We start from the raw sequence: 27,025 nt of genomic DNA on the forward strand, positions 1-27,025 counted from the left end.
TTCTTTCTACTTTCATTGATTGGAATGTTTCTTATGGAAGAGCTGTATCTTTTTCTCCTCTTTTATTTATTTAATTACTTGCTTATATCTGTACGGAGTTATGGATATTTATTTTATTATTGGATTATAATCCAATACTAGTTTTGTATTTTATTGCTCAAATTGTTCCCTCCTGGGTCATTGAGAACTCTTTCAGGTTAGTTCCTGGAACCTTTTGACATGCTTATCCTTTTTTGAGAACTTTCTTACTTTCTGACACTGTAAGAGGGTTCAGGCTTATCTTATATTTTCCCTGACCCAGCCCTAGAATGAACCACTTTTTCAGGAAGCCCTGGTTTATTGCAAAATGATGTTCAAAACCAAGATCCAGGTGCTCAGTGTGCTCATTGCTACTGAGATGCTAATCTTATTAGTGGATAGATCTAGGATTTCTGTGTATATACTAACCCATGCATATACCTATATCTGTTTCTAAATCTATATGTACACATACACGTGTATAAAGAAACCGTGAGTTTCATCCAATACCACAGGGTTCATTCTAGCCTTCTTCTTTTCTGATTGTAGTTTATTTCATTGACAGTAAGAAATCTGACTCTCTTTATCTACAACATGTTTGCTTATTTGTTCAACCCTAATCTACACATATAGGTGTTTTGGAATTCCTAACCCGTACTTCTGTTACTATTTGATGTTTTATTGCTTTTTTTTTTTTGAAATGGAGGTACTGATTGACTTTTTTTTCGTTTTGTTTTTGTTTTTTTTTTTTGAGATGGAGTCCTCCTCTGGTGCCCAGCTGGAGTGCAGTGGCACAATCTTGGCTCACTGCAGCCTCCACCTCCCAGGTTCAAGAGATTCTTCTGCTTTAGCCTCCCGAGTAACTGAGACTTACAGGCACCTGCCACCATGCCCGGCTAATTTTTGTATTTTTAGTAGAGATGGGGTTTCACCACAATGGCCAAGGTGGTCTTGAGCTCCTGACCTCAAGCGATCCTCCTACTTCAACCTCCTAAAGTGTTGGGATTACAGGTGTGAGCCACTGTGCCTGGCCTCTGATTGACTTTTAATTTGTAATTTTGGAGAACTGTTAGGAAAAGCAGCATACCAGGAGATGGATTTTGATAGTGATAACTTTTATCAGTTTAATTAACTTAGGTATCATTCCTATCAACTTTTCCTTGTATAATTACTATTTTATTACTTTGCCTCATGTAAAGTACTAAAGATATTTAAGACTGGTGTTATAGCATATCATCAACTAATTCGCCTGAGTATGATCATAAGAAAATATTAAACATCTTTTCTGGTGAAAAGATCTGAAAACCACAGATTGTTGAAGTAACTTTGAGGTGACATTTATTCAATGCTTCTTAAAAATATATTTTTTTCTGAACACAAAAGAGGTGTATTTTCAGAAGAAAAAGTCACACATTACAGAAATAAATGAAACATACAGAAATTCCTCATAACCCTTTACGACAACCACTGCGCACCCACATATACCAGATAACTGTTCAATGCTTTTTAAAACTTGAACATTTCATCATATTTTTTGAGGTTTACTTTTGTAAATATGCCAAAATGATAGAGAAATGACCAAATCCCACATCTGGGAAAACTGATACAGACATTAGGAGAAATGGTGGAATTTTGATACTATTAAGGTATTTTTCTGGCCACGGTACTAGGCAATGTGTGACTGCACCCAAACCATAGCTGATATCTTTATGAGTTTCCCAAGAGAGGTACTGATATGTGCATAATGCCCAGTGGCAAGTGAAAAAGAAGGAATTAGGAGATACTTCTTCCTGGCATCTCTTTCAACCACCAAATGACCACAGCTTGGTGCCTTATATGAAGTATAATTTGGAACCAGTCTCATCCTGCAGTCATATCTCGTTAATGAGTAAACACATCTCAGATGTTTCATTCTGCAATTTTTTTTTTTTTTTTTGAGATGGAGTCTAGCTCTGTTGCCCAGGCTGGAGTGCAGTGGTGCAATCTCAGCTCACCACAACCTCCGCAAGCTCCACCTCCCAAGTTCAAGTGATTCTCCTGCCTCAACCTCCCAGGTAGCTGGAATTACAAGTGTGAGCCAGCACGCCCGGCTAATTTTTGTATTTTTAGTAGAGATGAGGTTTCACCATGTTGGCCAGGCTGGTCTTGAACACCCAACCTTAAGTGATCCACACGCCTCGGCCTCCCAAAGTACTGGAATTACAGGTGTGAGCCACTGCACCTGGCCTGCAAATGCTTATTATGTGTCTTCTTTCACCAAGTTAGGTACTGGGGGTATTAAAATGAATGAAAGTTGGTTATTACCATAAGGAACTTTAAGGGGAGAAACACAGATAAGTCAGTAATTGTAATATAACATGAACAGTGTGGTTTAGGAGTGCAGAGGTGGGAGGGACCCCTGCTTGCAACTTTACAGGGGAGGTGGTATTTAAACTACCCTTTAGTACCTGGCTTTTCTCTGTGCCATCACTTGGCAATGAATTTTTTCAGTCCTGTGCTTATTGAAGTAGTTTTCTAAACTCCATTTTGTCATCTGTTCAATTCCCTTTTAATGAAGTTCTTTATATTTTTAACATGTCTGTCTGCTCATTTTATTCCTTTCCTGGAGAACTTCAATGCTTATATTTTAGGTAAAGAAAGGAGTTCAGAATCTTTTATGTAACATCCAAGTCCTGCACGTCAGTCCTCAGCCTGTCCACTCATCTCTTCCTCCTCCACATACCCCTTTCTCCAGCTGCACTGAACTGCTCCCCCAAAACAGGTGCTTTTTAATGTTTGGCTCTATGCTTTTGTTCTGTTATTCTTTCTCTGGGAAAAGCTCCTCCCTCATCTCTGCTGTCTGCAATCATACTGTATTTCAAGGTCCAGCTCAAGCTCCATGTCTTGCATGAAACCATTTCTTATCCTTCTAGTTATCTCCCACATTTGAATAGTTTCTTCTTCTAACTCCTCACTTTGTCTTTTTTCTCTACTATATTGTTAGCTTCCTGTGGGCCAGCCTCTTCATATTTCTTATGGTATCTTTAACCGCATATCCTTAATTACTTTTAGTCATTTTATACTGAGGAATTTTATGAATGTTTTGGCTTTAACCTTTTGCTTCTGGATCCTCTTTAGACCCTCAGGTTTGTTTATTTATCTCCAAATGTTTTAATTCTAGTGCTAGGTCTTCTGGGATCTAGGGCAGCTAGATAGAGTTGTGTGTTAAAACTTTTCATTGAACATTAACTGCTTATATGGACTCAGTCAAATGTATTGATTAAAGGCATGCATTTTGGAATCAGACAGAACCGTGCTGTAGCCCCAACTCTGTTTTCTCTTGAAAAAGTTACTTAACCCTTCTAAGCCTTAGTTTCATCATCTTTAAGTTAGGCTAAAAATACTACCCCCTGCTGTCAGGTTTTGTGAGAATCAAATAAAGTATTTAGCATAGTGCCTAAAACATTAAATTATGCATTAAATGTTAAATTCTTTTTCTTTACCTGCCCCTTCTCTTCCTCTCCCTTCTCCTTTTCCTCCCCTCTTTTATTTTTACTCCCTTATCCCACTTCCTTTTTATTCTCCATGAAATATCATTACTGTTTATGAAATTAGTCTAGTTTGCTAATATCCAGCTTCTTTTAGGGTTTTTTTTTTTTTTAGATTCAGAAGTTATGGGCAAATTAATAATATTCCATGTGTTAATGCTGCAGGTCACCATAAATAAATTGCCTCATGATGGGAATTTTGTCATTCTGGTACTTTCAGTAGTACTCAATTCTTAGCTGTATATAGGTGTTGCATTGATGAAAACCACTTTTTTAGGGGGAAGGCATCAAAATCAGTGGCTTATTTGTGACACTATTGTATTATCTTATATAGTAATGTAATATTAATCTAAATGTTAATATATTTTATCTAATTTATAGCAAAGAATTTCTTTTTTGAGACAGAGTTTCGCTCTTGTTGCCCAGGCTGGAGTGCAATGGTGCGATCTTGGCTCACCACAACCTCTGCCTCCCAGGTTCAAGCAATTCTCCTGCCTCAGCCTCCTGAATAGCTGGGATTACAGGTATACACCACCATGTACGGTTAATTTTGTTTTGTTTTTTTGTTTTTTAGACGGAGTGTTGCTCTGTCGCCCAGGCTGGAGTGCAGTGGCGTGATCTCGGCTCACTGCAAGATCCGCCTCCCGAGTTCACGCCATTCTCCTGCCTCAGCCCCCTGAGTAGCTGGGACTACAGGCACCCACCACCACGCCCAGCTAATTTTTTTTTTGATTTTAGTAAAGATGGGGTTTCTCCATGTTGAGGCTGGTCTCGAACTCCTGACCTCAAGTGATCTGCCCGCCTTGGCCTCCCAAAGTGCTGGGATTGCAGGTGTGAGCCACTGCGCCTGGCAGCAAAGAAAAATTTTAACTCTCAAAATCAGTGGCTTATTCGTAGCACTATTATATTCTCTTATGTAGTAATGCAATACTAACCTAAATCTTAATATATTTTCTTTACTTTGTAGCAGAGAAAATTTTTAGCTCTCTTTTTGCTTTTTTTGAGAAAATGGACATTGATGTAAAATGAGGACGTATACTCCCCCCAATAAAGCAAGTATACAAAAATCTGTGTTTTAAAATATAGACAGTTTTTAGATAAGAGAAGGAGATAAGAGAATAGGCAAAATAGTTGTATTTCCTGATAACATTGTCTTCTCATTCTGTTCTGTGCAGAAGTATCTCTACCTTAACCTTTGATTCCTGCTTGTAAGGATGGATGTTCATGCAGCCAGTGAATAAGGAGCAGAAGATTCTGCTACATGAGGACCTGGAGGCTCAGATAGAGTAAATCATGTGGACACTCTTTATTTGTCTAGTCATTATTTATTCAATATCTAGTACCCAGTAAATGCACAGCTGGGATCATACAAAAATGGTTAAGAAATTATTTCCTTTAAACATATAGTGAATTAAGTATGAGAGAAAACATGTCGGCCGGGCGCGGTGGCTCAAGCCTGTAATCCCAGCACTTTGGGAGGCCGAGACGGGCGGATCACGAGGTCAGGAGATCGAGACCATCCTGGCTAATACAGTGAAACCCCATCTCTACTAAAAATACAAAAAAAAAACTAGCTGGGCGATGAGGCGGGCGCCTGTAGTCCCAGCTACTCGGGAGGCTGAGGCAGGAGAATGGCATTCATCCGGGAGGCGGAGCTTGCAGTGAGCTGAGATCTGGCCACTGCACTCCAGCCTGGGCGGAAGAGCAAGACTCCGTCTCAAAAAAAAAAAAAAAAAAAAAAAAAAAAGAAAACATGTCTAAGTAATATTTAAGACAAACTATGGAAACATAAAATGATAGTTTGCAGAGAAAAGAGTGATTAAATTCATTTGCTGTTAAGAAAGCTGTTTGCTATATTTTATATTTGTTTATATTTCTATAAAAAGAAAGGAAGTAAATAATAGGTTAACTGAACGTGAGATGATTATAAGATTCTCAGTCTTAGTTGATCCATACTGTTATCACAGTTTTAGTAGGTGCTTTTCTAGCTGCTGTACATATTCATCTCTCTAGACACGAGACTTTTGTTTTCTAGGCATCTGGCCTCTCTGAAGCTTTCTTAATTATAACACTCACTAAAACTTTTTTTTTTTTTTAACTTTTATTTTAGTTTCAGGGGTATATGTGCAGTTTGGATCTATAGATAAATTGTGTGTCATGGGGTTTTATGTACATATTATTTTGTCACGCAGGTAAGTAGCATAGTATCTACTAGGTAATTTCTTGATCCTCACCCTTCTCCCACCCTCCACCCTCAATTAGGCCTCAATGTCTATTGCTTCCTTCTTTGCATCCATGTATACTCAGTGTTTAGCTCCCACTTGTAAGTGAGAATATGCAGTGTTTGGTTTTCTGTTCTTTGTTAGTTCACTTATGATAATGGCCTCCAGCTCCATGTTGCTATAAAGGACATTATTTTTTTCTTTTTTATGGCTGCATAATATTCCATGGCTTATGTGAACCACATTTTCTTTCTCCAGTCTACCACTGATGCTCATTTAGGTTGATTCCATGTCTTTCCTCTGGTGAATAGGGCTGCAATGAACATATATGTGGATGGGTCTTTATGGTAGAACAATTTATTTTCCTTTGGGTATAGACCCAATAATGGGATTGCTGGATGGAATGGTAATTTTATTTTAAGTTATTTGAGAAATTGCTAAACTGCTTTCCACAGTGGCTGAGCTAATTTACATTCCCACCAGCAGTATATAAGCGTTCCCTTTTATCTGCAGCCTTACCAGCATCTTTTGATTTTTTTGACATTTTAATAGTAGCCATTCTTACTGGTGTGAGATGGTATCCCATTGTGATTTTGATTTGCATTTCTCTGGTGATTAGTGATGTTGGGCATTTTTTCATATGCTTCTTTGCGGTGTATATGTCTTCTTTTGAAAAATGTCTGTCTATGTCTTTTGCTCACATTTTAATGGTTTTTATTTTTGCTTGTAGATTCAGGTTTCTTATAGATTCTGAATATTAGACCTTTGTCAGAGGCATAGTTTGCAAATATTTTCTCCTATTTTGTGAGTTTTCTGTTTACTCTGTTGATAAGTTTCTTTTGCTTTGCAGAAGCTTTTTAGTTTAATTAGGTCCCGTTTGTCAATTGTAATTTTTGTTGCAGTTGCTTTTAGCATCTTCATCATAAAATCTTTGCCAGTGCCTACATCTATAGTGGTGTTTTCTAGTTTATCTTTCAGGATTTTTATAATTTTAGGTTTTACATTGAAGTTTTTAATCCATCTTGAGTTGATTTTTGTATATGGTGTAAGGAAGAGGTCTAGTTTCAGTCTTCTACATACAGCTAGCTACTTATCCCAGCACCATTTATCAAATAGGGAATCCTTTCTCCATTTTTTTTTTTGTCAGCTTTGTTGAAGATCAGAGGGTTGTAGGTATGTGGCTTTATTCTACTCTGTACCATTAATCTGTGTGTCTGTTTTTGTACTAATACCATGCTATTTTGGTTACTGTAGCATTATAGTATAGTTTGAAGTCTGGTAATGTGTTTGCTCCAGCTTTGTTGCTTTTGCTTAGAATTGCAGTTGTTGTTTAGGCTCTTTTTTGGTTCCATATGAATTTTAGAGTAGTTTTTGTTTTTTTCTAATTCTGTGAAGAATGTCATTGGTAGTTTGATAGAACTAGGATTGAATCTGTATATTGCTTTGGGCAGTATGGTCATTTTAACAATGTTGACTCTTCCTATCCATGAGCTTGGGATGCTTTTCCCTTTGTTTGTGTCATCTCTGTTTTCTTTGAGCAGTGCTTTGTAATTCTTATTGTAGAGATTTTTTGCCTCCTTGGTTAGCTATATTCCTAAGTATTTTATTTTTTTGTGTCTATTGTGAGTGGGATTGTTTTCTTAATTTGGCACTCAGATTGGATATTATTGGTGTATAGAAATGCTACTGATTTTTTTACATTGATTTTGTATCCTGAAACTTTGCAGAAGTTGTTTATTAGATCTAGGAACTTTTGGGCAGACTATGGGGTTTTCTAGGTAAAAAGGAATATTGTCTGCGAACAGAGATAGTTTGACTTTCTCTCTTCCTATTTGGATGTATTTTATTTATTTCCCTTGCCTGATTTCTCTGGCCAGGACTTTCAATACTGTGTTAAATGGAAGTGGTGAGAGTGGGCAGACTTATGTTTCAGTTCTCAAGGGGAATGCTTTTGCCCATTCAGTATGATGTTGGCTGTGTGTTTGGCCTAGATGGCTCTTATAATTTTGTGGTAAGTTCCTTTAGTACCTAGTTTGTTGAGGGTTTTTAACATGAAGGGAGGCTGGATTTTATTGAAAGCCTTTGCTGCATCTATTGATATGATCATGTGGTTTTTGTTTTTAGTTTTCTTCGTGTGATGAATCACATTTATTAATTTACATATATTGAACCACTCTTGCATCCCAAGGATAAAACCTACTTGATCAGATTGCGGTAGATTTGTTTTTGATGTGCTGCTGGATTCGTTTTGCTAATATTTTTTTGAGGATTTTTGCATTTATGTTCATCAAGGATATTGGCCTGTGGTTTCCATTTCTTCTAGGTTTTCTAGTTTATGTGCATGGAGATGTTCTTAATAGTCTCCTCTTTTTTTTTGTCTTTCTGTGGGGTTGGTATTAATGTTATCTTTGTCATTTCTGATTCTTTATTTGGATTTTTTTTTTTTCTTTGTTAGTCTAGCCAGTGTTTTTTTTTTTTTTTTTTTTTTTGAGATGGAGTCTTGCTCTGTCACCCAGGCTGGAGTGCAGTGGCGTGATCTTGGCTCACTACAAGCTCTGCCTCCTGGGTTCATGCCATTCTTCTGCCTCAGCCTCTGGAGTAGCTGGGACTACAGGCGTCCGCCACCACGCCTGGCTAGTTTTGTTTTTGTATTTTTAGTAGAGATGGGGTTTCACTGTGTTAGCTAGGATGGTCTCAATCTCCTGACTTCGTGATCTTCCCGCCTTGGCCTCCCAAAGTGCTGGGACTACAGACGTGAGCCACTGCGCCCGGATGCCAGTGGTCTATCTTATTTATTCTTTCAAATAACCAACTTCTGGTTTCACATGAAAGCTTCTTTTAATTATAGACCTAGTAGGAACAAACATATCTAGGCCAGTGATATAATTATTTTGATTACATACTGCAGTTGATTTTTAAAAATTAGGGTGCATTTTAATAGGTAGGCTTATTTTTCTCTAATTACATACACTTATTATATATTAGTATATGATGCACCTCATAAAACATACACAAAACTAGATATCAAAAAAGGAAGAAGTATTGGTGAGAAAAAGTCTTTAAAAATGTTTTGGTGAGTAATGATAGTATAATGGAGTCTCACTACTATTATTCATTATCTCAAAGCACAATAAATATTTAGGGTGAGATTCCCTGTTAAGGATAGTGAGATGCAAGTCTGCAGCTCAAATAAACTTGATAATTTCTTCAGTGCTCTAGGCATACCCTCCGGGACACAGGTCTCTGAAACTCTAATCTAAAGACATTTATTCTTGGGAGTGTCTCTGAATCTATTCCGTTGTGGGAGGCTGCCCAATTTGCAAAAAGAAAAAAAAGTATATATGTGTATTTAAAACAGGTATATATTATATATATCACTGTTGTAGGATAGGACTACTTCACACTGTGATTACCAAATCACAACAGTGGCCAGGTGCAATGGCTCACGCCTGTAATCCCAGCAGTTTGTGAGGCCGAGGCAGGCGGATCATGAGGTCAGAGTTCGAGACCAGCCTTACCAACATGGTGAAAACCCATCTTTACTAAAAATATAAAAATTAGCCAGGCATGGTGGCACACGCCTGTAATCCCAGCTACTTGGGAGGCCGAGGCAGGAGAATTGCTTAAACCTGAGAGGCGGAGGTTGCAGTGAGCTGAAATCGGGCCACTGCACTCCAGTCTGGGTAATAGAGCAACACTGTGTCTCAGAAAAAAAAAAAGAAAAAAAAAAAAAATCGTAACGGTGTTTTTTTTCTAAGTCTATCCTTCCTCCACTCCTAAAGCCAGTTATAAGAGAATCTAGTAAGGAAAACAATTTTGCAGGGTATGGGAATATTATTGCAGTTTGTACTTGAAGCGGTCAGACATGGAAGATGTCACCCACTTCTATTTTGGAGATGAAAATGTATTATAATGTTAACAATGTAAAGCTGTTTCTACTTTTGTTGGTTATGTTGAATATATAGTTTCAGTAATTTGAAAATGACTTTATCTTACAGATCACTTTAGTTTCTTTAAAATGACAGCAGAGGGCACTATGGTATTTAGTTTTCCAAAGTCAGTTTTAAAATTGAAAAATTGTTGCCATTTTTATGTGTAATGCAGTGTTTCTATTCAACTAGTTGAATGAAAAGCTATGAAACTTTTTGTTCTTTGCTTTTGCATTCTGTTGGGAGTATAAAAATTTTGTTGAGTATCGGTAAATTTGAGGTGCACTGTTTTTCTGGGTTCCACGTTTGCTTTTGTTTAGTAGGTAAAAGAAATCCTTCAAAAAGAATACTTGTAAATCTGCTCACTAATCTTTAAAATTTACTTATTTCAGATTATCTTGATTAAAATCAGTACTGTGAGAAAAAAGCTTTCAGTGAATAGTATATAAGAAATTTAATTAAAGCTTTGAAAGCTGTTTTTGTAGGTCCTAGCATCTCTAGTCATATGTCAGATATAATTTTATCAGCCCACAGGCTGTCAGAGACAGTACGTCCACAGTGACACATATTACCTTTGTATTACCGCATTTGTTCAGGAAGCGAGTCGGTCTTAGTTTGACAGGAAGCCCGTGTATTTCTATATCCTTAATGAGAAAAGAAGAAAAGGCTTATTTCACAAAATTTCCTTGGGGAAATGATTTGAAGGTTTCATTTATATTTTAAGAATGTAATTAACATTAACTAGGTTGTACACGTTTTAAAGAAGATAAACCCCATGAGTGGAAAAATACATTGTTAATACATTATAAATATAGAAAAGGGAAAAACCTCAGCACCTGTTTTTGTCAGTCTGTTATAAATTAGCTCAAAATAATAGCCAGAACGTTTGCCTGTAATGCAGTAGTTATTCCCCAGAACTCTCTTGTTGCCTTACTGTTACCGGTTTTGTAAGGGAGGAGATTGAAAATCTATGACTTGCCCAAGGTCACATAGCAGGACAGTAACATTGGCAGTGACATTATAATAGCTATTCCCCTAACCTATACCCAGTTGACCAGTTTATATTTCTTTAGATATTAATTTTTATTCCTCATATCTATATAAACTCCTAGAAGTAGCTTGATTTTAAAAAAAGAATATTCATTATTTACAAATAATCAGTTTTGATATATAGTTATGTGATATTTTTTGCCTGTCAAACGTAATAGTTCATAGGAAGCAAGGAACTTTTTTCGTTTTTTGAGGTGGGGGTCTTGCTGTGTTGTCCAGACTTGAGCATAGTGACTGTTCACTGGGTGTACTACTACAGCCTCAAAATGGGCTCAAGTGATCCTCCTGCCTTAGTCTCCTGAGTAGCTGGGACTACAGGTGCACACTACTATGCCTAGAGAAGCAAGGAGCTTTAAAAAAAAATTATTTCTGGCACAGTGAGAACAAATAAGCTCCATGAGGGTAGGAATCTTTGTTCATTTTATTGTCCCAAGTGCCTAATATCTGGCACTTAGATATGCAGTAAATATTTGAATAAAAATTTGTTGAATTTTTAAATTATTCAATCCATTATTAATTTAAGTATTTAAACCTTCTAGAGAGATTTTAGAATGAGGAGAGCAGTTAGTCTGCACTTACCCACTAGTTTAGGATGAGATGGTTTAACAGTTGGTTAGCTAATCACCATTACCATGCATGCAGAGCATTGTCGGGGAGGAAAGATTGATGGTAAGGTAATAAGCAGAAATGCATCTTATAAAGTGACTTGCTAAATATAAAGCTAGTTGAAATGTTTTAAAGAACTACAGTTTTATTAGTTTGAAGTAATTGTAATTAAAATTAGGTTAATAAAGAGAACATGCTTTAAAGTAAATAGATAATGATGTTTTGTGAGCATATAAAATCATGAGCCAAAGCAATTAGTTTTAGGTTAAATCATGCTTATAGTGTTTACACATAAATTGCTTAGCTATTTTTTTAGTAACTGTTTTCTTCAGTAAATGTTTTTGCCTTTTATGTGCAATCACTTATCAAAATTATCACAAAGTATAATAAAGGAAGACCTGACACTCTGAATTTCATTTGTAATACAAATGAATTACTTAAGTACCAGAGAGGGCATAAAGTAGAAATCAAACTTTGATGTATAAAAAAATGAAAGAATGGGATAGAAAATTGTATAGGAGGAGAAAAGCATTCAAAGGTGTAGAGAAGAGGGAATGTAAAGATACTCCTTCAGCTGGGCACGGTGGCGCACACCTGTAACTTCAGCACTTTGGGAGGCCGAAGTGGGTAGATCACTTGAGGCCAGGAATTTGAGAAACCTCACCTCTACAAAAAAAATCCAAAAATACATTAATTATTCAAATACAAAAATTAGCCAGATTACTGTAATCTCAGCTACTTGTGAGGCTGAGGCACGAGAATTGCTTGAACCCAGGAGGCGGAGGTTGCAGTGAGCTGAGATCATGCCACTGCACTCCAGCCTGGGTGACAAAGTGACACCTGTCTCAAAAAAAAAAATAAATAAATAAATAAATAAAGATATTCTTTTATGTATTCAGCAATATCTATTGAGCACCTACTATGCCAGGTGCTGGGGATATAGCAGTGAAAAAGGTAGGCTAAGTCCTTGCCTCCCTATAGCTTATATTTTAGAGAAGGAAACCCACAGTCAGCTAACATGATGTCAAATAGTAGTAAAATGCTGTGAAGAAAAATCAGTCAGAATAAGGGGATAGAGAGTGATAGTGAGAGAAAAGGTGGATCATTTGATTGATTGATTGATTGATTGATTGCCAGGGTCTTTCTCTCTCTGTTGCCCAGGCTGGAGTGCAGTGGTGTTGATCATAGCTCACTGCATCCTCAAACACTTGGGCTTGAGCAATCTTCCTGCTTCAGCCTCCCAAGTAGCTGGGACTACAGGTGTGCACCATTGTGTCTGACTAATTTTTAATTTTTTGGTATAGATAAGGTCTTGCTATGTTTCCCAGGCTGATCTCGAATTCCTGTGCTCAAGTGATCCTTTCTAAATGCTGAGATTACAGGCATGAGCCACCATGCCCCGCTTTGGATTATTTTAGAATGGGGCATTGGAGCAAAGACCTGGACTAAGTGAATCTTTAAGCTCTGCAGATATCTGGGATAAGACACCAGGCAGAGCACCAGTTGCTAGACATTCAGGTGTATAAGACTACTTTAGGCCACACCTGATACCAGAAAGATATAGACCAGGAGCCACAAACTTGCATTTGTCGCATTGTAGAGCAACCTTAGAGGACCCTTTTCTGCTGGCATCCTTGTGGCAGTCTGGCATAGCAGTCCAGCTCAGGTGGAAGGTGATATGTTCCACACTAGGCAGATATGGCAGCCTAATAACTTTATGCCCACAGGAGCCAACATCTTTTGTAACAACTCTATAGCAAGTTTCTAGGGTCCCAAATTTAGGGAAGCCCAAAGTATGGTGTCCCCATAGGGTCTTTGTAGGTCTCTAGTCCATATGCAATCAATCTACCGGTCAGTTACCATTTAAATCACATACAGTGTTGTTTAGCAATATAGTTATCATGTTGCCAGGGTAATAGAGCTCGTTAGTTAAGGTCAAATTTTCATGCAGGGGGAAGGGTTTTCCATAGCTTTATTGTTTATTATTCTTTAGTTACTACTTCTCACAAAAGTTCATCAAGCTTTGCCAACCTTCAGATGTGTAGACAGGAATGGGTAAGTGGGCAGGATGTAGATATGAATGAACTCAAGTCACTTGAAAAATAAAACCCACTGGGGCAGACACCTCTAGAGCCTTGCACATCAAACTGAGGTCTTCACATTCTTTACCCCCTCACTTCTTACCCAGCAGCAGCATCATCACCACCTAGGAATTTGTTAGAAATGTACATTCTCAGGCTTACTGAATCAGAAACTTGGAGGGCTGGGGCTCAGCTATCTAGTTTAATGAGTCCTCTAGGTGATTCTGATAACAGGAAAAGTTTGGCGATCACTGTACTAGGGGATATAAACATTAAATGAAAACTCTGCTCTTAGAGGGTTCGCCATCTGGAAGTGAGAGGAAGATGTGAAAACAAAGTTTTGTCGTATGATGTGGTCAAGTGTTTAAATAGAAGTATTAATAGGAATCTAAAGGAAATACATATGACTAAAATAAAAGAAAGTGAATTCAGCCCTGGGAGTAACAGAGACTTGCAAACAAGATGAGAGGCATTGTCTTGGAGCATAAACAATGTGGTCCTGGTTAGATACTGTACTTAAAGTAATATTTGTAAATACTGCAGATTTATGGGTTAAAGACTTTGCTGTTGTGGGCTAAGAATCTAACCAGTTCCAGACAACCAACTTTTAAATAGGCTTTTGGAGCAAAGTTTCTAAATGTTCTTAAAGGTTCCTGTCAGGCGTTTGAGCCCAAGCCTGCACACGTACATCCAGATGGCCTGAAGCAAGTGAAGAATCACAGAAGAAGTGAAAATGACCAGTTCCTGCCTTAACTGATGACATTACCTTGTGAAATTATTTCTCCTGGTTCAGAAGCTCCTCCACTGAGCACCTTGTGACCCCTGCCCCTGCCTGCCAGAGAACAACCCCTTTGACTCTAATTTTCCACTGCCTACCCAACTCCTATAAAACGATCCCACCTCTGTCTCCCTTTGCTGACTCTTTCTGGACTCAGCCCGCCTGCACCCAGGTGATTAAAAAGCTTTGTTGCTCACACAAAGCCTGTTTGGTGGTCTCTTCGCACGGACGCATATGACATTTGGTGCTGAAACATTTGGTACCATGACTCGGATTGGGGGACCTCCCTTGGGAAATCAATCCCCTGTCCTCCTGCTCTTTGCTCCGTGAGAAAGATCCACCTACAACCTCTGGTCCTCAGACCAACCAGCCCGAGGAACATCTCACCAATTTTAAATCGGGCAATTGACCTCTTTTTACTGTCTTCTCTGTCCTCTCTCACTATCCCTCAACCCCTTTCTCCTTTCAATTTCTGCGCCGCCTTTCAATCCTTCCCTTCCCTTAATTTCAGTTGCTTTCTTTTTCTGGTAGAGGCAGAGGAGACACATTTTATCTGTGAACCTAAAACTCCAGTGCCGGTCACGGACTTGGGAAGACAGCCTTCCCTTGATGTTTAATCACTGTGGGGGCGCCTGCCTGATTATTCACCCACATTTCAGGGGTTTCTGATCACCACGGGGATGCCTGCCTTGATCCTTCACCTTGGTGGCAAGCACCACCTCCCTGGGGTGGGCCAAGTACCACCCCACCCCTTCTCTCCATGTCATTACCCTGCCTTTTCTCTGGGCTTGCTTCCTTCACTATGGTCAACCTTCTACCCTCCATTCCTCCTCCTTCTCCCTTAGCCTGTGTTCTCAAAAACTTAAAACCTCTTCAACTCACACCTGACCTAAAACCTAAATGCCTTATTTTCTTCTGCAACACCACTTGACCCCAATACAAACTTGACAATGTTTCCAAATAGCCAGAAAACGGCACTTTTGATTTCTCCATCCTACAAGATCTAGATAATTCTTCTCGTAAAAATGGACAAATGGTCTGAGGTGCCTGATGTCTAGGCATTCTTTTACATATCAGTCCCTTCCTAATCTCTGCTCCCAATGCGACTCGTCCCAAACCTTTCTTCTTTCTCTCCTGTCTGTTCCTTCAGTCTCCACCCCAAGCTCTGAGTCCTTTGAATCCTCCTTTTCTACAGACCTGTATGACCTCTCCCCTCCTCCCCAGGCTGCCCTTCGCCAGGCCGAACTAGGTCCCAATTCTTCCTCGGCCTCTGCTCCTCCACCCTATAATCCTTCTATCACCTCCTTCCCTCACACCTGGTCCGGCTTACAGTTTTCTGTGACTAGCCCTCCCCCACCTGCCCAACAATTTCCTCTTAAAGAGGTGGCTGGAGCTAAAGGCATAGTCAAGGTTAATGCTCCATTTTCTTTATCCGACCTCTCCCAAATCAGTTAGTGTTTAGGCTTTTTTTAATCAAATATGAAAACCTAGCCCAGTCCATGGCTTGTTTGGCAACAACCCTTAGACGCTTTGCCACCCTAGACCGAGAAAGGCCAGAAGGCCGTCTTATTCTTAGTATACATTTTATTACACAATCCGCTCCCGATATTTAAAAAAAGCTCCAAAACTTAAATTCCAGCCCTCAAACCCCACAACAGGATTTAATCTCGCCTTCAAGGTGTACAATAATAAAAAAGAGGCAGCCAAGTAGCAGTGTATTTCTGAGTTGCAATTACTTGCCTCTGCTGTGAGAGAAACCCCAGCCACATCTCCAGCACAGAAGAACTTCAAAACGCCCAAGCCACAGCAGTCAGGCATTCCTTCAGGACCTCCTCCCCCAGGATCTTGCTTCAAGTGCCAGAAGTCTGGCCACTGGGCCAAGGAATGCCCGCAGCCCGGGATTCCTCCTAAGCCATGTTCCATCTGTGAGGGATCCCACTGGAAATCGGACTGTCCAACTTGCCCAGCAGCCACTCCCAGAGCCCCTGGAACTCTGGCCCAAGGCTCTCACTGACTCCTTCCCAGATCTTCTCGGCTTAGCGGCTGAAGACTGATGCTGCCCAATTGCCTCAAAAGCCTCCTGGACCATCACAGGCACTTGAGGTAACTCTTACAGTGGAGGGTTAGGCTGTGCCCTTCTTAGTCAATATGGAGGCTACCCACTCCACATGACCTGCTTTTCAAGGGCCTGTTTCCCTTGCCTCCATAACTGTTGTAGGTATTGACGGCCAGGCCAGGCTTCTAAACCACTTAGAACTCCCCAACTCTGGTGCCAGCTTAGACAATATTTTTTGTTTTGAGATGGAGCTTGCTCTGTTGCCCAGGCTGCAGTGCAGTGGCGTAATCTCGGCTCAATGCAAGCTCTGCCTCCCAGGTTCACGCCATTCTCCCACCTCAACCTCCTGAGTAGCTGGGACTACAGGCGCCCACCACCACGTCTGGCTAAGTTTTTGTATTTTTAGTAGAGACGGGGTTTCACTATGTTAGCCAGGATGGTCTTGATCTCCTGACCTGGTGATCCATCCGCCTCAGCCTCCCAAAGTGCTGGGAATTCAGGAATGAGCCATCGCACCCGGCCACTTAGACAATATTCTTTTACGCACTCCTTTTTAGTTATCCCCACCTGCCCAGTTCCCTTATTAGGTCTAGGCATTTTAACTAACTTATCTGCTTCCCTGACTATTCCTAGGCTACAGCCACACCTCATTGCCACCCTTTTCCCCCAGTTCAAAACCTCCTTTGCATCCTCCCCTTGTGTCTCCCCACCTTAATCCACAGGTATGGGACACCTCTATTCCTACCTTGGCGACTGATCATGCACCCCTTACCATCCCATTAAAACCTAGTCACCCTTATCCCACTCAATGCCAATATCCCATCCCACAGCATGCTTGAAAAGGTTAAAGTCTGTTACCACTTACCTGCTACAGTGTGGGCTTTTAAAGCCTATAAATTCTCCTTACAATTCCCCCATTTTACCCGTCCAAAAACCCGACAAGTCTTACAGGTTAGTTCAGGATCTGTGCCTTATCAACCAGATTGTTTTGCCTATCCACCCTGTAGTACCCAAACTGTACACTCTTTTGTCATCAATACCTCCCTCCAAAACTCATTTTTCTGTTCTGGATCTCAAACATGCTTCCTTTACTATTCCTTTGCACCCTTCATCCCAGCCTCTCTTTGCTTTCACTTGGACTGACCCTGACACCCATCAGGCTCAGCAGCTTACCTGGGCTGTACTGCCGCAAGGCTACAGGAACAGCCCCCATTACTTCAGTCAAGCCCTTTCTCATGATTTATTTTCTTTCTGTCCATTTGCTTCTCATTTTGTTCGGTATTTTAATGACCTTCTACTTTATAGCCCCTCCTACAAATCTTCCCAATAGGACACCCTTCTGCTTCTCCAACATCTATTCTCAAAAGAATATCGCGCATCCCCCTTCAAAGCCCAAATTTCTTCCTCATCCATTACCTTTCTCGGCATAATTCTTAATAAAAACACACGTGCTATCCCTGCTGATCGTGTCCGACTAATCTCCTAAACCCCAACCCCTTCTACAAGCAACAACTCCTTTCCTTCCTAGGCATGGTTAGTTACTTTCACCTTTGGATACCTGGTTTTGCCATCCTGACTAAACCATTATGTAAACTCACAAAAGGAAACCTAGCTGACCCCATAGATCCTAAATCCTTTCCCCACTCCTCTTTCCATTCCTTAAAATCAGCCCTAGAAGCTGCTCCCACACTAGCTCTCGCTAACGAATCCCAACACTTTTCATTACACACAGCCGAAGTGCAGGGCTGTGCAGTCAGAATTCTTACACAAGAGCCAGGACTGTGCCCTGTAGCTTTCTGTCCAAACAACTTGACCTTACTGTTTTAGGCTGGCCCCCCCATTATTCCTGATACCACACCTGACCTCCCATGACTCTCTCTCTCTGATCCACCTGGCATTCTCTCCATTTCCCCATATTTCCTTTTTTCCTGTTTCTCACCCTGATCACAGTTGGTTTATTAATGGCAGTTCCACCAGGCCTAATCGCCACTCACCAGCTAAAGCAGGCTATGCTATAGTATCTTCCACATCTATCATTGAGCCTACCACTCTGCCCCCCTGCCCTATCTGTCAGCAAGTCAAACTCATTGCCTTAACTCGGGCCTTCACTCTTGCAAAGAGACTATGTGTCAATATTTGTACTGACTCTAAATGTGCCTTCTGGATCCTGCACCACTATGCTGTTATATGGGCTGAAAGAGGTCTCCTCACTACACAAGGGTCCTCCATCATTAATGCCTCTTTAATAAAAACTCTTCTCAAGGCTGCTTTACTTCCAAAGGAAGCTGGAATCATTCACTGCAAGGGCCATCAAAAGGCATCAGATCCCATTGCTCAGGACAACACTTATGCTGATAAAGTAGCTAAAGAAGCAGCCAGCATCCCAACTTCTTTCCCTCACGGCCAGTTTATCTCCTTCTCATCAGTCACTCCCACCTACTCTCCCACTGAAACTTCCACCTATCAATCTCTTTCCACAGAAGGCAAATGATTCTTAGACCAAGGAAAATATCTTCTTCCAGTCTCACAGGCCCATTCTATTCTGTTGTCATTTCATAACTTCTTCCATGTAGGTTACAAGCTGCTAGCCTGCCTCTTAGAACCTCTCATTTCCTCTCCATTGTGGAAGTCTGTCCTCAAGGAAATCACTTCTCAGTGTTCCATCTGCTGTTCAACTACTACTCAGAGATTATTCAGGCCCCTCCTTTCCCTACACATCAAGCTTGGAGGTCCAGGACTGGCAAATTGACTTTACTCACATGCCCTGTGTCAGAAAACTAAAATACCTCTTGGTCTGAGAAAACACTTCTACTGGATAGGTAGAGGCCTTTCCCTCAGGGTCTGAGAAAGCCACCACGGTCATTTGTTCCCTTGTGTCAGACATGATTCACTTTCTTGCTCGGCCCCAACCTCATCCCAGACAGCAGTTCTCTAGGCGACTATCTTCCAGTCCTCCCTCAGGCTAGACAGAAAATTGCCAGGCTGCTGATCTTCTCTTGCCTACTTCAGATTCCCAGCCATATAAAGACACCCTAGCTGGACGATCAGTTCTTGTTAAGAATCTGACCCCTTGGCCGGGCGCGGTGGCTCAAGCCTGTAATCCCAGCACTTTGGGAGGCCGAGACGGGCGGATCACGAGGTCAGGAGATCGAGACCATCCTGGCTAACACGGTGAAACCCCGTCTCTACTAAAAAATACAAAAAACTAGCCGGGCGAGGTGGCGGGCGCCTGTAGTCCCAGCTACTCGGGAGGCTGAGGCAGGAGAATGGCGTAAACCCGGGAGGCGGAGCTTGCAGTGAGCTGAGATCCGGCCACTGCACTCCAGCCTGGGCGACAGAGCGAGACTCCGTCTCAAAAAAAAAAAAAAAAAAAAAGAATCTGACCCCTCAAACTCTACAACCTCGAAGGACCGGACCCTACTTAGTCATCTATAATACCCCAGCTGCTGTCTGCCTGCAGGACCCCTCCCCATTGGGTTCACCATTCCAGAATAAAGCTGTGTCCATCAGACTGCCAGCCCCATCTCTCCTCTTCCTCCTAGCAGTCACAAGTACTTTCCCCTACTTCCCTTAAACTCACCCACATTTCTGAAGAAAAGTAGTAACCCTTATAAGCCTAACGCATCCTTTCGTTTTTATTAGGTCTTTTCTTCCTTATCCTACTCTTTACAACAGGGCTTTTACACAGTCCTCCCACCCCCCTCACTTGGACTGTGCCCCCCAAATTTGTCATCCCTACTGTCTTCTGTCTAGTCATACTCCTATTCACCATTCTCAACTACTCGTGAATGCCCTGCTCTTGTTTACGCTGCCAGTTTACACTGTTCCTCCAAGCCATCATAACTGATATCTCCTGGTTTTACCTCAAACCACCACCCTTAAGTCTCTCGTGAAGTGGATAGAAGATCTTCAGTTGCAAGGTACACTCCAATACTTTCACCCTGATGAAGTCCTATTCTTTACTTTTATACTCACTCTTATTCTCGTTCCCTTTCTTATGCCACCCTCTACCTCTCCCCAGCTATCTCCACCACACTGTCTATCTCACTCACTCTCTCCTAGCCATTTCTAATCCTTCTAAGGCCGGGCGCGGTGGCTCAAGCCTGTAATCTCAGCACTTTGGGAGGCCGAGACAGGCGGATCACGAGGTCAGGAGATCGATACCATCCTGGCTAACACGGTGAAACCCCGTCTCTACTAAAAATAATACAAAAAACTAGCCGGGTGAGGTGGCGGGCGCCTGTAGTCCCAGCTACTCGGGAGGCTGAGGCAGGAGAATGGCGTAAACCCGGCAGGTGGAGCTTGCAGTGAGCTGAGATGTGGCCACTGCACCCCCCCCCGGGTGAAAGGGGGAGACCCCGTCTCAAAAAAAAAAAAAAAAAAAAAGAAACAATCGCTGGCTTTGCATTTGTCTTTCCTCCAAAATTGCCAAGGCCTCGACTCACTGCTAAAAAAAGAGGACCTGTATCTTTTTAACGAAGAGTGTTTTTACCTAAATCAGTCTTACCTGGCCTATGACAACATAAAAAAACTCAAGGATAGAGCCCAAAAACTTGCCGACCAAGCAAGTAATTATGCTAAACCCCCTTGGGCACTCTCTAATTAGATGTCCTGGGTCCTCCCAATTTCTTAGTCCTTTAATACCTGTTTTTCTCCTTCTCTTGTTTGGACTTTGTGTTTTCTGTTTAGTTTCTCAGTTCATACAAAACCACATCCAGGCCATCACCAATCATCCTATGTGACAAATGCTCCTTCTAACAACCCCACAATATTGCCCCTTACCACAAAATCTTCCTTCAGCTTAATCTCTCCCACTCTATGTTCCCACCCAGACCCTAATCCCGCTTGATGCAGCCCTGAGAAACATCGCCCATTATCTCACCATACCACCCCCCACAATTTTCACTGCCCCAACTCTTCAACACGATTTGGTTTTATTTTTCTTATTAATATAAGAAGACAGGAATGTCAGGCCTCTGAGCCCAAGCCTGCGCTTATACCTCTAGATTGCCTGAAGCACGTGGAAAATCACAAATGAAGTGAAAATGGCCAGTTCCTGCCTTAACTGATGACTTTACCTTGTGAAATTTCTTCTCCTGGCTCAGAAGCTTCCCCACTGAGCACCTTGTGACTGCCCCTGCCTGCCAGAGAATAACCCCTTTGACTGTGATTTTCCACTACCTACCCAACTCCTATAAAATGGCCTCACCCCTCTCTCTCTTCCCTCACTCTCTTTTTGGACTCAGCCCGCCTGCACCCAGCTGATTAAAAAGCTTTATTGCTCACACAAAGCCTGTTTGGTGGTCTCTTCACATGGACGCGTGTGATAGTTCCAAGATATGAAGATAACTTGATTTTTGTAGAGTTATATTTAGTTATTTCTGTTTTCTATTTTATTCTTTTTTTTGAGACAGGATCTTGCTTTGTCACCCAGGGTGGAATGCAGTGGTGCAGTCATAGCTCACTGCAGCCTCAGTCTCCTGGGCTCAAGTGATCCTCTGGCCTCAGCCTCCCAAGTAGCTAGGATTAAAGGTGCTCACCATCATGCTCAGTGTTTTGCTATGTTGCCCAGGCTGTTTTTGAACTCCTGTGATCAAGTGGTCTGCCTGCCTCAGCCTCCCAAAGTGCTAGGATTACAGGTGTGAATCACCACACCTGGTTGCTAATTTAGATATTTAAAGCTGCATTTTAAAAGGCCAAAATATTACAGTTTGATTTATTAAAAAAAAAAAAATTCCAGGCGCAGTGGCCCACGCCTATAACCCCAACACTTTGGGAGGCCGAGGCAGGAGGATTGCTTCAGCCCAGGAGTTTGAGACCAGCCTGGGCATCATGGTGAGACCCTGTCTCTACAGAAAAATAAAAAATTAGCCAAATGTAGTAGTGTGTGCTTCTAGTCCCAGATGCTACTTGGGTGACTGAGGTGGGAGGATTGTTTGAGCCTAGGAGATTGAGGCTGTAGTGAGCTTTGATTGTGCCATTGCACCCCAGTCTGGGTGACAGAGCAAGACCCTGTCTCAAAAAAGAAAAAAATTCATCTCATTTGATATTTTCACTGAGTCCATTGAGGATAAATTATCAATTTTTGTAGAATGTTTTAAAAGGGCAGTTCAAATAAGTTGATTTTGTGATACTACTGAGGAACTTCAGTTATATTGTGGTTTTGTATAGTTCTAAAAATCCCCAAAAGGAATTGAAGTTAGACTCACTTTAATAACAAATGTTGCATAACACATTTGATGAATGATTATATATATTATAAAAACAGTGTAATAGGTAGTTCATCTACTAAAGGTTAGAAATCAAACTTTTAGGTAAAAACACTCTGTGTTACCCCAATAACATTTAAATCTTTTACAGATACAAGTTAGGACTTTTATCTGTAAAAGATTAAAATTGGTTGAGTGTCGTGGCTCACACCTGTAATCGCAGTGATAGGAACAGGAGGCAGAGAAATTCTGGGCAGAAAAGGGCAAGGTCCCTGGCAAAGCCCCACCCTCAAGCCTGGAACTATGCCCCAAAGTGAGAACGTGCATTCCTGTTTTCCCGCTCGAATGTTGTCTTTTCCAAAACCACACATGGCCCGTTCCACCCCCATCCTGTACCCATAAAAACTCCTGACTCAACCGACAGAGGGAAGAGAAAGGGAGAGGAGGAAAGGCAGCTGTATGGTATGACTGCAGTTTGACATTGGAGAAAAGCCGCTTGACCTCAGAGGGATGGCTTAATGGTGTTGCTTCGGAGAGTCCAGCTGGGGACAGTCGGAATCCAGGGGAAGATCACCTTCCTGCTCCATCCCTCTTCCAGCTCTCCTTCCCTCTGAGAGCCACTTTCATTGGCAATAAAATCCTCCATATTTACCACCCTTCAATTCATTCGTGTGACCCGATTTTTACTGGATGCTGAACAAGAGCTTGGGCGCCACGGGTGTGGGCGGCAAAGCTAAAAAAGCACTGTAACACACGCCCTCTGGGGCTTCAGGGGTCACAGGTACCCCCTAGACACTGCGGGGAGAGGGGTCCCACGGAGTTTTGCTCCTGCCAGCACCCAAAAGTGCTAGCTCTGGCTCCTGCACCCGCTGGCCTGCTGCTCCCCCTCCCACCAGGGATTGAGAGCTATGGACTGAGTAGGTGAGGCACTCCTGTCATGAGGCCCAGGAAGGAGTCAAGGAAAATTTTCTGTTTCACCAGCACTTTGAGAAGCTGAGGTGGGCGGATCACTTGAGGTCAGGAGTTCGAGACCCGCTTGGCCAATGTGGTGAAAACCTCTCTCTACTAAAAATACAAAAAAAGTTAGCTGGGCATGGTGATGTGTGCCTGTAATCCCAGCTATTCAGGAGGCTGAGACATGAGAATCTCTTGAATCCAGGAGGCAGAGGTTGCAGTGAGCTGAGTTTGTGCCACTGCACTCCAGCCTGGGCGACAGAGTGAGATTCTGTTTTTTTTTTTTTAAAGATTGAAGCTAATGTTTATGGACTTAACAGCTTTTCTTCAGTCAACATTTGAATAGATTTATTAAAAAAAATTCAAAGTCAAACTCTACCCCACCCACCACATTGAAATACTATTAGGATAGAGATACTTCATTTAAATTTGCCTGGTTAGGTTGGAGAAGCATCAGTTTTTACTTGGTTCTTCCGTTCTGTGATGTATTTAATCTTCGAATCATTTTAGTTTTTGGTTTTGGTTAACTTAATAAAAAAAAATCAGAATCTCGGTTTTTAGAATTTGAATGTACCTCATCCTGTTCCTCTTTCTACTGAGTGAGGAATCCTTTCTTATAGCAGTGCTTGATCTGTTTGTCAGTGCACCCAGTTCCATCAACTGGTGTCTGTCCCTCTTTTGTGTTTACTCTTGTGACCACAGAAAGACTTTCCATCTCAAAAATCTCCTTATATTCCTGAGAGGAAATCCAGTGTGGGGCAGAACAATCATAGCGCATCATCTCAGAAGTCACTGGAAATCAGGTGTATTGATTTTCCTTGGGTTAAGCTTCCATTCCAGGTTCAGTGGGGTTGGAAAGAGGAGGTGGAGTCATGTATAATATGATTTTACTTCTGCCTAAGATATCTAGATAATTTCTTCATCCAGAGCGTAGATTTGGCAGTTTCTTGCAGAATGAGAGGGTGTATTTAACAGATGTTTGAGCCAATTTACCCACATTGTATGGTTTATTAATAAGCATTTCTTAACCTCAGTCTAAAATTCCACATAAGGAAAATTGAGGAAAGAGTTAACGGTGGTCAGCTTGTATGTGTGGTATTAGAAATTCCCTTTAATATGGCATTCATTTGTATACTGTTGTAATGGCATATAACACCTGCCTGTGATCGTTTGTGAAACATTTACTCCCATATCTGGCATCTGGCTGCTTAATGAATTTCTTTCTTTCTTTCTTTTTCTTTTTCTTTTTTTTTTGAAATGGAGTCTTGCTCTGTCGCCTAGGCTGGAGTGCAGTGGCACAATCTTGGCTCACTGCAACCTCCGTCTCCTGGGTTCAAGCAATTCTCCTACCTCTACCTCCCAAGTAGCTGGGATTACAGGCACCCACCACCATGCCCAGCTGATTTTTGCATTTTTAGTAGAGATGGGGTTTCGCCACATTGGCCAGGCTGGTCTCGAACTCTTGATGTCAGATGATCCGCCCACCTCAGCCTCCCAAAGTGCTGGGATTACAGGCATGAGCCACCATGCCTGGCCATGAATTTCATATTATAAATACATATACCAAATATAGTATTTAATGGTAAAATATAAATGTTTATTCATACAATACTTTTGGAAGGACACATAAAAAACCGGTCATTGGTTGTCCCTAAAGGAAGAGAATACCGTAGGCTGGAGGACAGAGATAGCAGGTATACCCTTTAATTCTATTTGAACTTTATATTGTGTGTAAGAGTTACCTAAACAATAGTAAAGCACTAAAACGTAAGTAAAATAAAAAGGACAAACAGTAAAAGAAGGTAAGTTAAATGGAAAAAGCAAATACTCTTTTGGTATAATTCTAGCTAAATATAATTTGGTGACACCTATTTGAATTTCTTCTCCCAATTATTAAGCTCTCTGTATTGATTGATGGCTAAGTTTGATTAGTATTTTTCTCTACATGGTAATTGTATTTTAATATTTTATCATCTTATTGTTTACTCAACTTAAAGTGATATAGAAGAGTTGCCAGATTTCTCTTTGATGTGAGATCTCTTCTTGATTTGGAATGCAAATCAGAAGTGTCATTTTTTGAATAAAGGGACCAGATAACTTATAGGTATTCTTTCTCTAAATATAACTAAGGTAAGATTTTTTTTTTTGAGATGTATTAATCTATATAAGTGGTAAAGAATTTACTTGAATTTCTCCACATTTTCATATCTAAAGTCTGATTGATTAAATTCATTTTTGGTATTTCATTTTGAAAAGAATGCAGCTTTAGCAAACCTCTTTGTATAAATTCAGTGGTATTAAGTTCATTTCTAAAAATTGTTTTATCATTGTATTTTTAAAATTTACCAGTTTTATTTTTCTTTTTACCCTTCAGCCGGCCTCAGAAAGTGTGTTTGTGTCCATTTCTCCCAGCGCACCCTCTGCATATCTCTACCCACTTGTACATAATTCAGCATCCAGCAGAGGTAAGATTTTGTAAAATACACGATTTCAAATAGAATATGAGTCCACAAGAGGAAACACGAAGATAAACATACTTATCTTTACCAGCTCTTCAGCATTTCTGAAAAGAAGTTGATGATAAATATTTTCTCTTTTGGAAAAAAATAGTTTCTTTTTAATTTCATGTGATAGTATAGAGTCATATGCTCTAGAGAGAGATAACATTTCACAAAATCTATGTTATTGAATAGTATATAAATGTAAAACTCAAATAATTTTGTATGAAGAAAAAATGAGATTTTGTGAATAAAGAGCTAAGAAAATCATTGCTTTTTAAATTTTGGTCATAGCTTATGTTCCTTGATGTCTTTTCTTGCTACAGTAGAGGTAACTTTGGCATTTTACTCTTACAAAGTGAATGTATAAATAATTTTTTGGTTTATTTTAGATGAATAGAAGAAACTTGTATATTTCATAATGCATGTTATATGTAAAGATTTTAAAATTAATACTCTCTTCTACAGGTACAATTATACATATTTGTCAGCGTGTATATGTGTTTGTAACTCTTCATTAGCTGCTTAATGAAGAGGGGAGGAAGTTATAATTAATACAAAACTACTCAATGCATACTGTGAAGTATATTTAGTGTAAACTACAGTTAAAACTCTTTCAGTATTTAGGAACTGAGGGCATCATAGACCCAGTCAAGCATTCTAAGAAGGAATAATTATTTTTTAAATTTCTCAAGTCTGGATCACTTGAAGACTTTAACAGAGGTATAAAAGAAATTAATCTTTTATCTCTTTCAAATAATGAAACATTTATTTATTTATTTATTTATTTATTTATTTATTTATTTATTTACTTACTTACTTACTTACTTACTTACTTACTTACTTACTGAGACAAGGTCTCCCTCTGTCACCCAGGCTGCAGTACAGTGGCACAATCTCAGCTCACTGCAATCTCTGCCTCCCACGTACAAACAATTCTCATGGCTTAGCCTTGAAACATTTTTTCTTTTATTTCAAATTGTTAACTACTCCATTTGGTGGGCAACCTTTTTCTCGGCCCTTTTTTTTTTTTGAGATGGAGTCTTGCTCTGTTGCCCAGGCTGGAGTGCAGTGATGTGATCTCAGCTCACTGCAAG

At 40.5% G+C, this 27,025-nt stretch overlaps 1 protein-coding gene across 2 annotated transcripts in view; it reads left to right on the forward strand.

Annotated features, from left to right (window-relative positions):
• DTWD2 (DTW domain containing 2) overlaps window positions 1-27,025 on the forward strand; it is a 157,980-nt gene that overhangs the window by 25,046 nt on the left and 105,909 nt on the right. For both annotated transcript variants that reach the window (XM_023197430.2, XM_023197438.2), the window contains exon 2: window positions 25,805-25,895. In XM_023197430.2, coding sequence (XP_023053198.1) covers window positions 25,805-25,895 — 91 coding nt within the window. The remainder of the gene's footprint in view (window positions 1-25,804; window positions 25,896-27,025) is intronic.

The sequence above is a fragment of the Piliocolobus tephrosceles genome, chromosome 4, assembly GCF_002776525.5.
Source record: "Piliocolobus tephrosceles isolate RC106 chromosome 4, ASM277652v3, whole genome shotgun sequence".
Lineage (NCBI taxonomy): Eukaryota > Metazoa > Chordata > Mammalia > Primates > Cercopithecidae > Piliocolobus > Piliocolobus tephrosceles.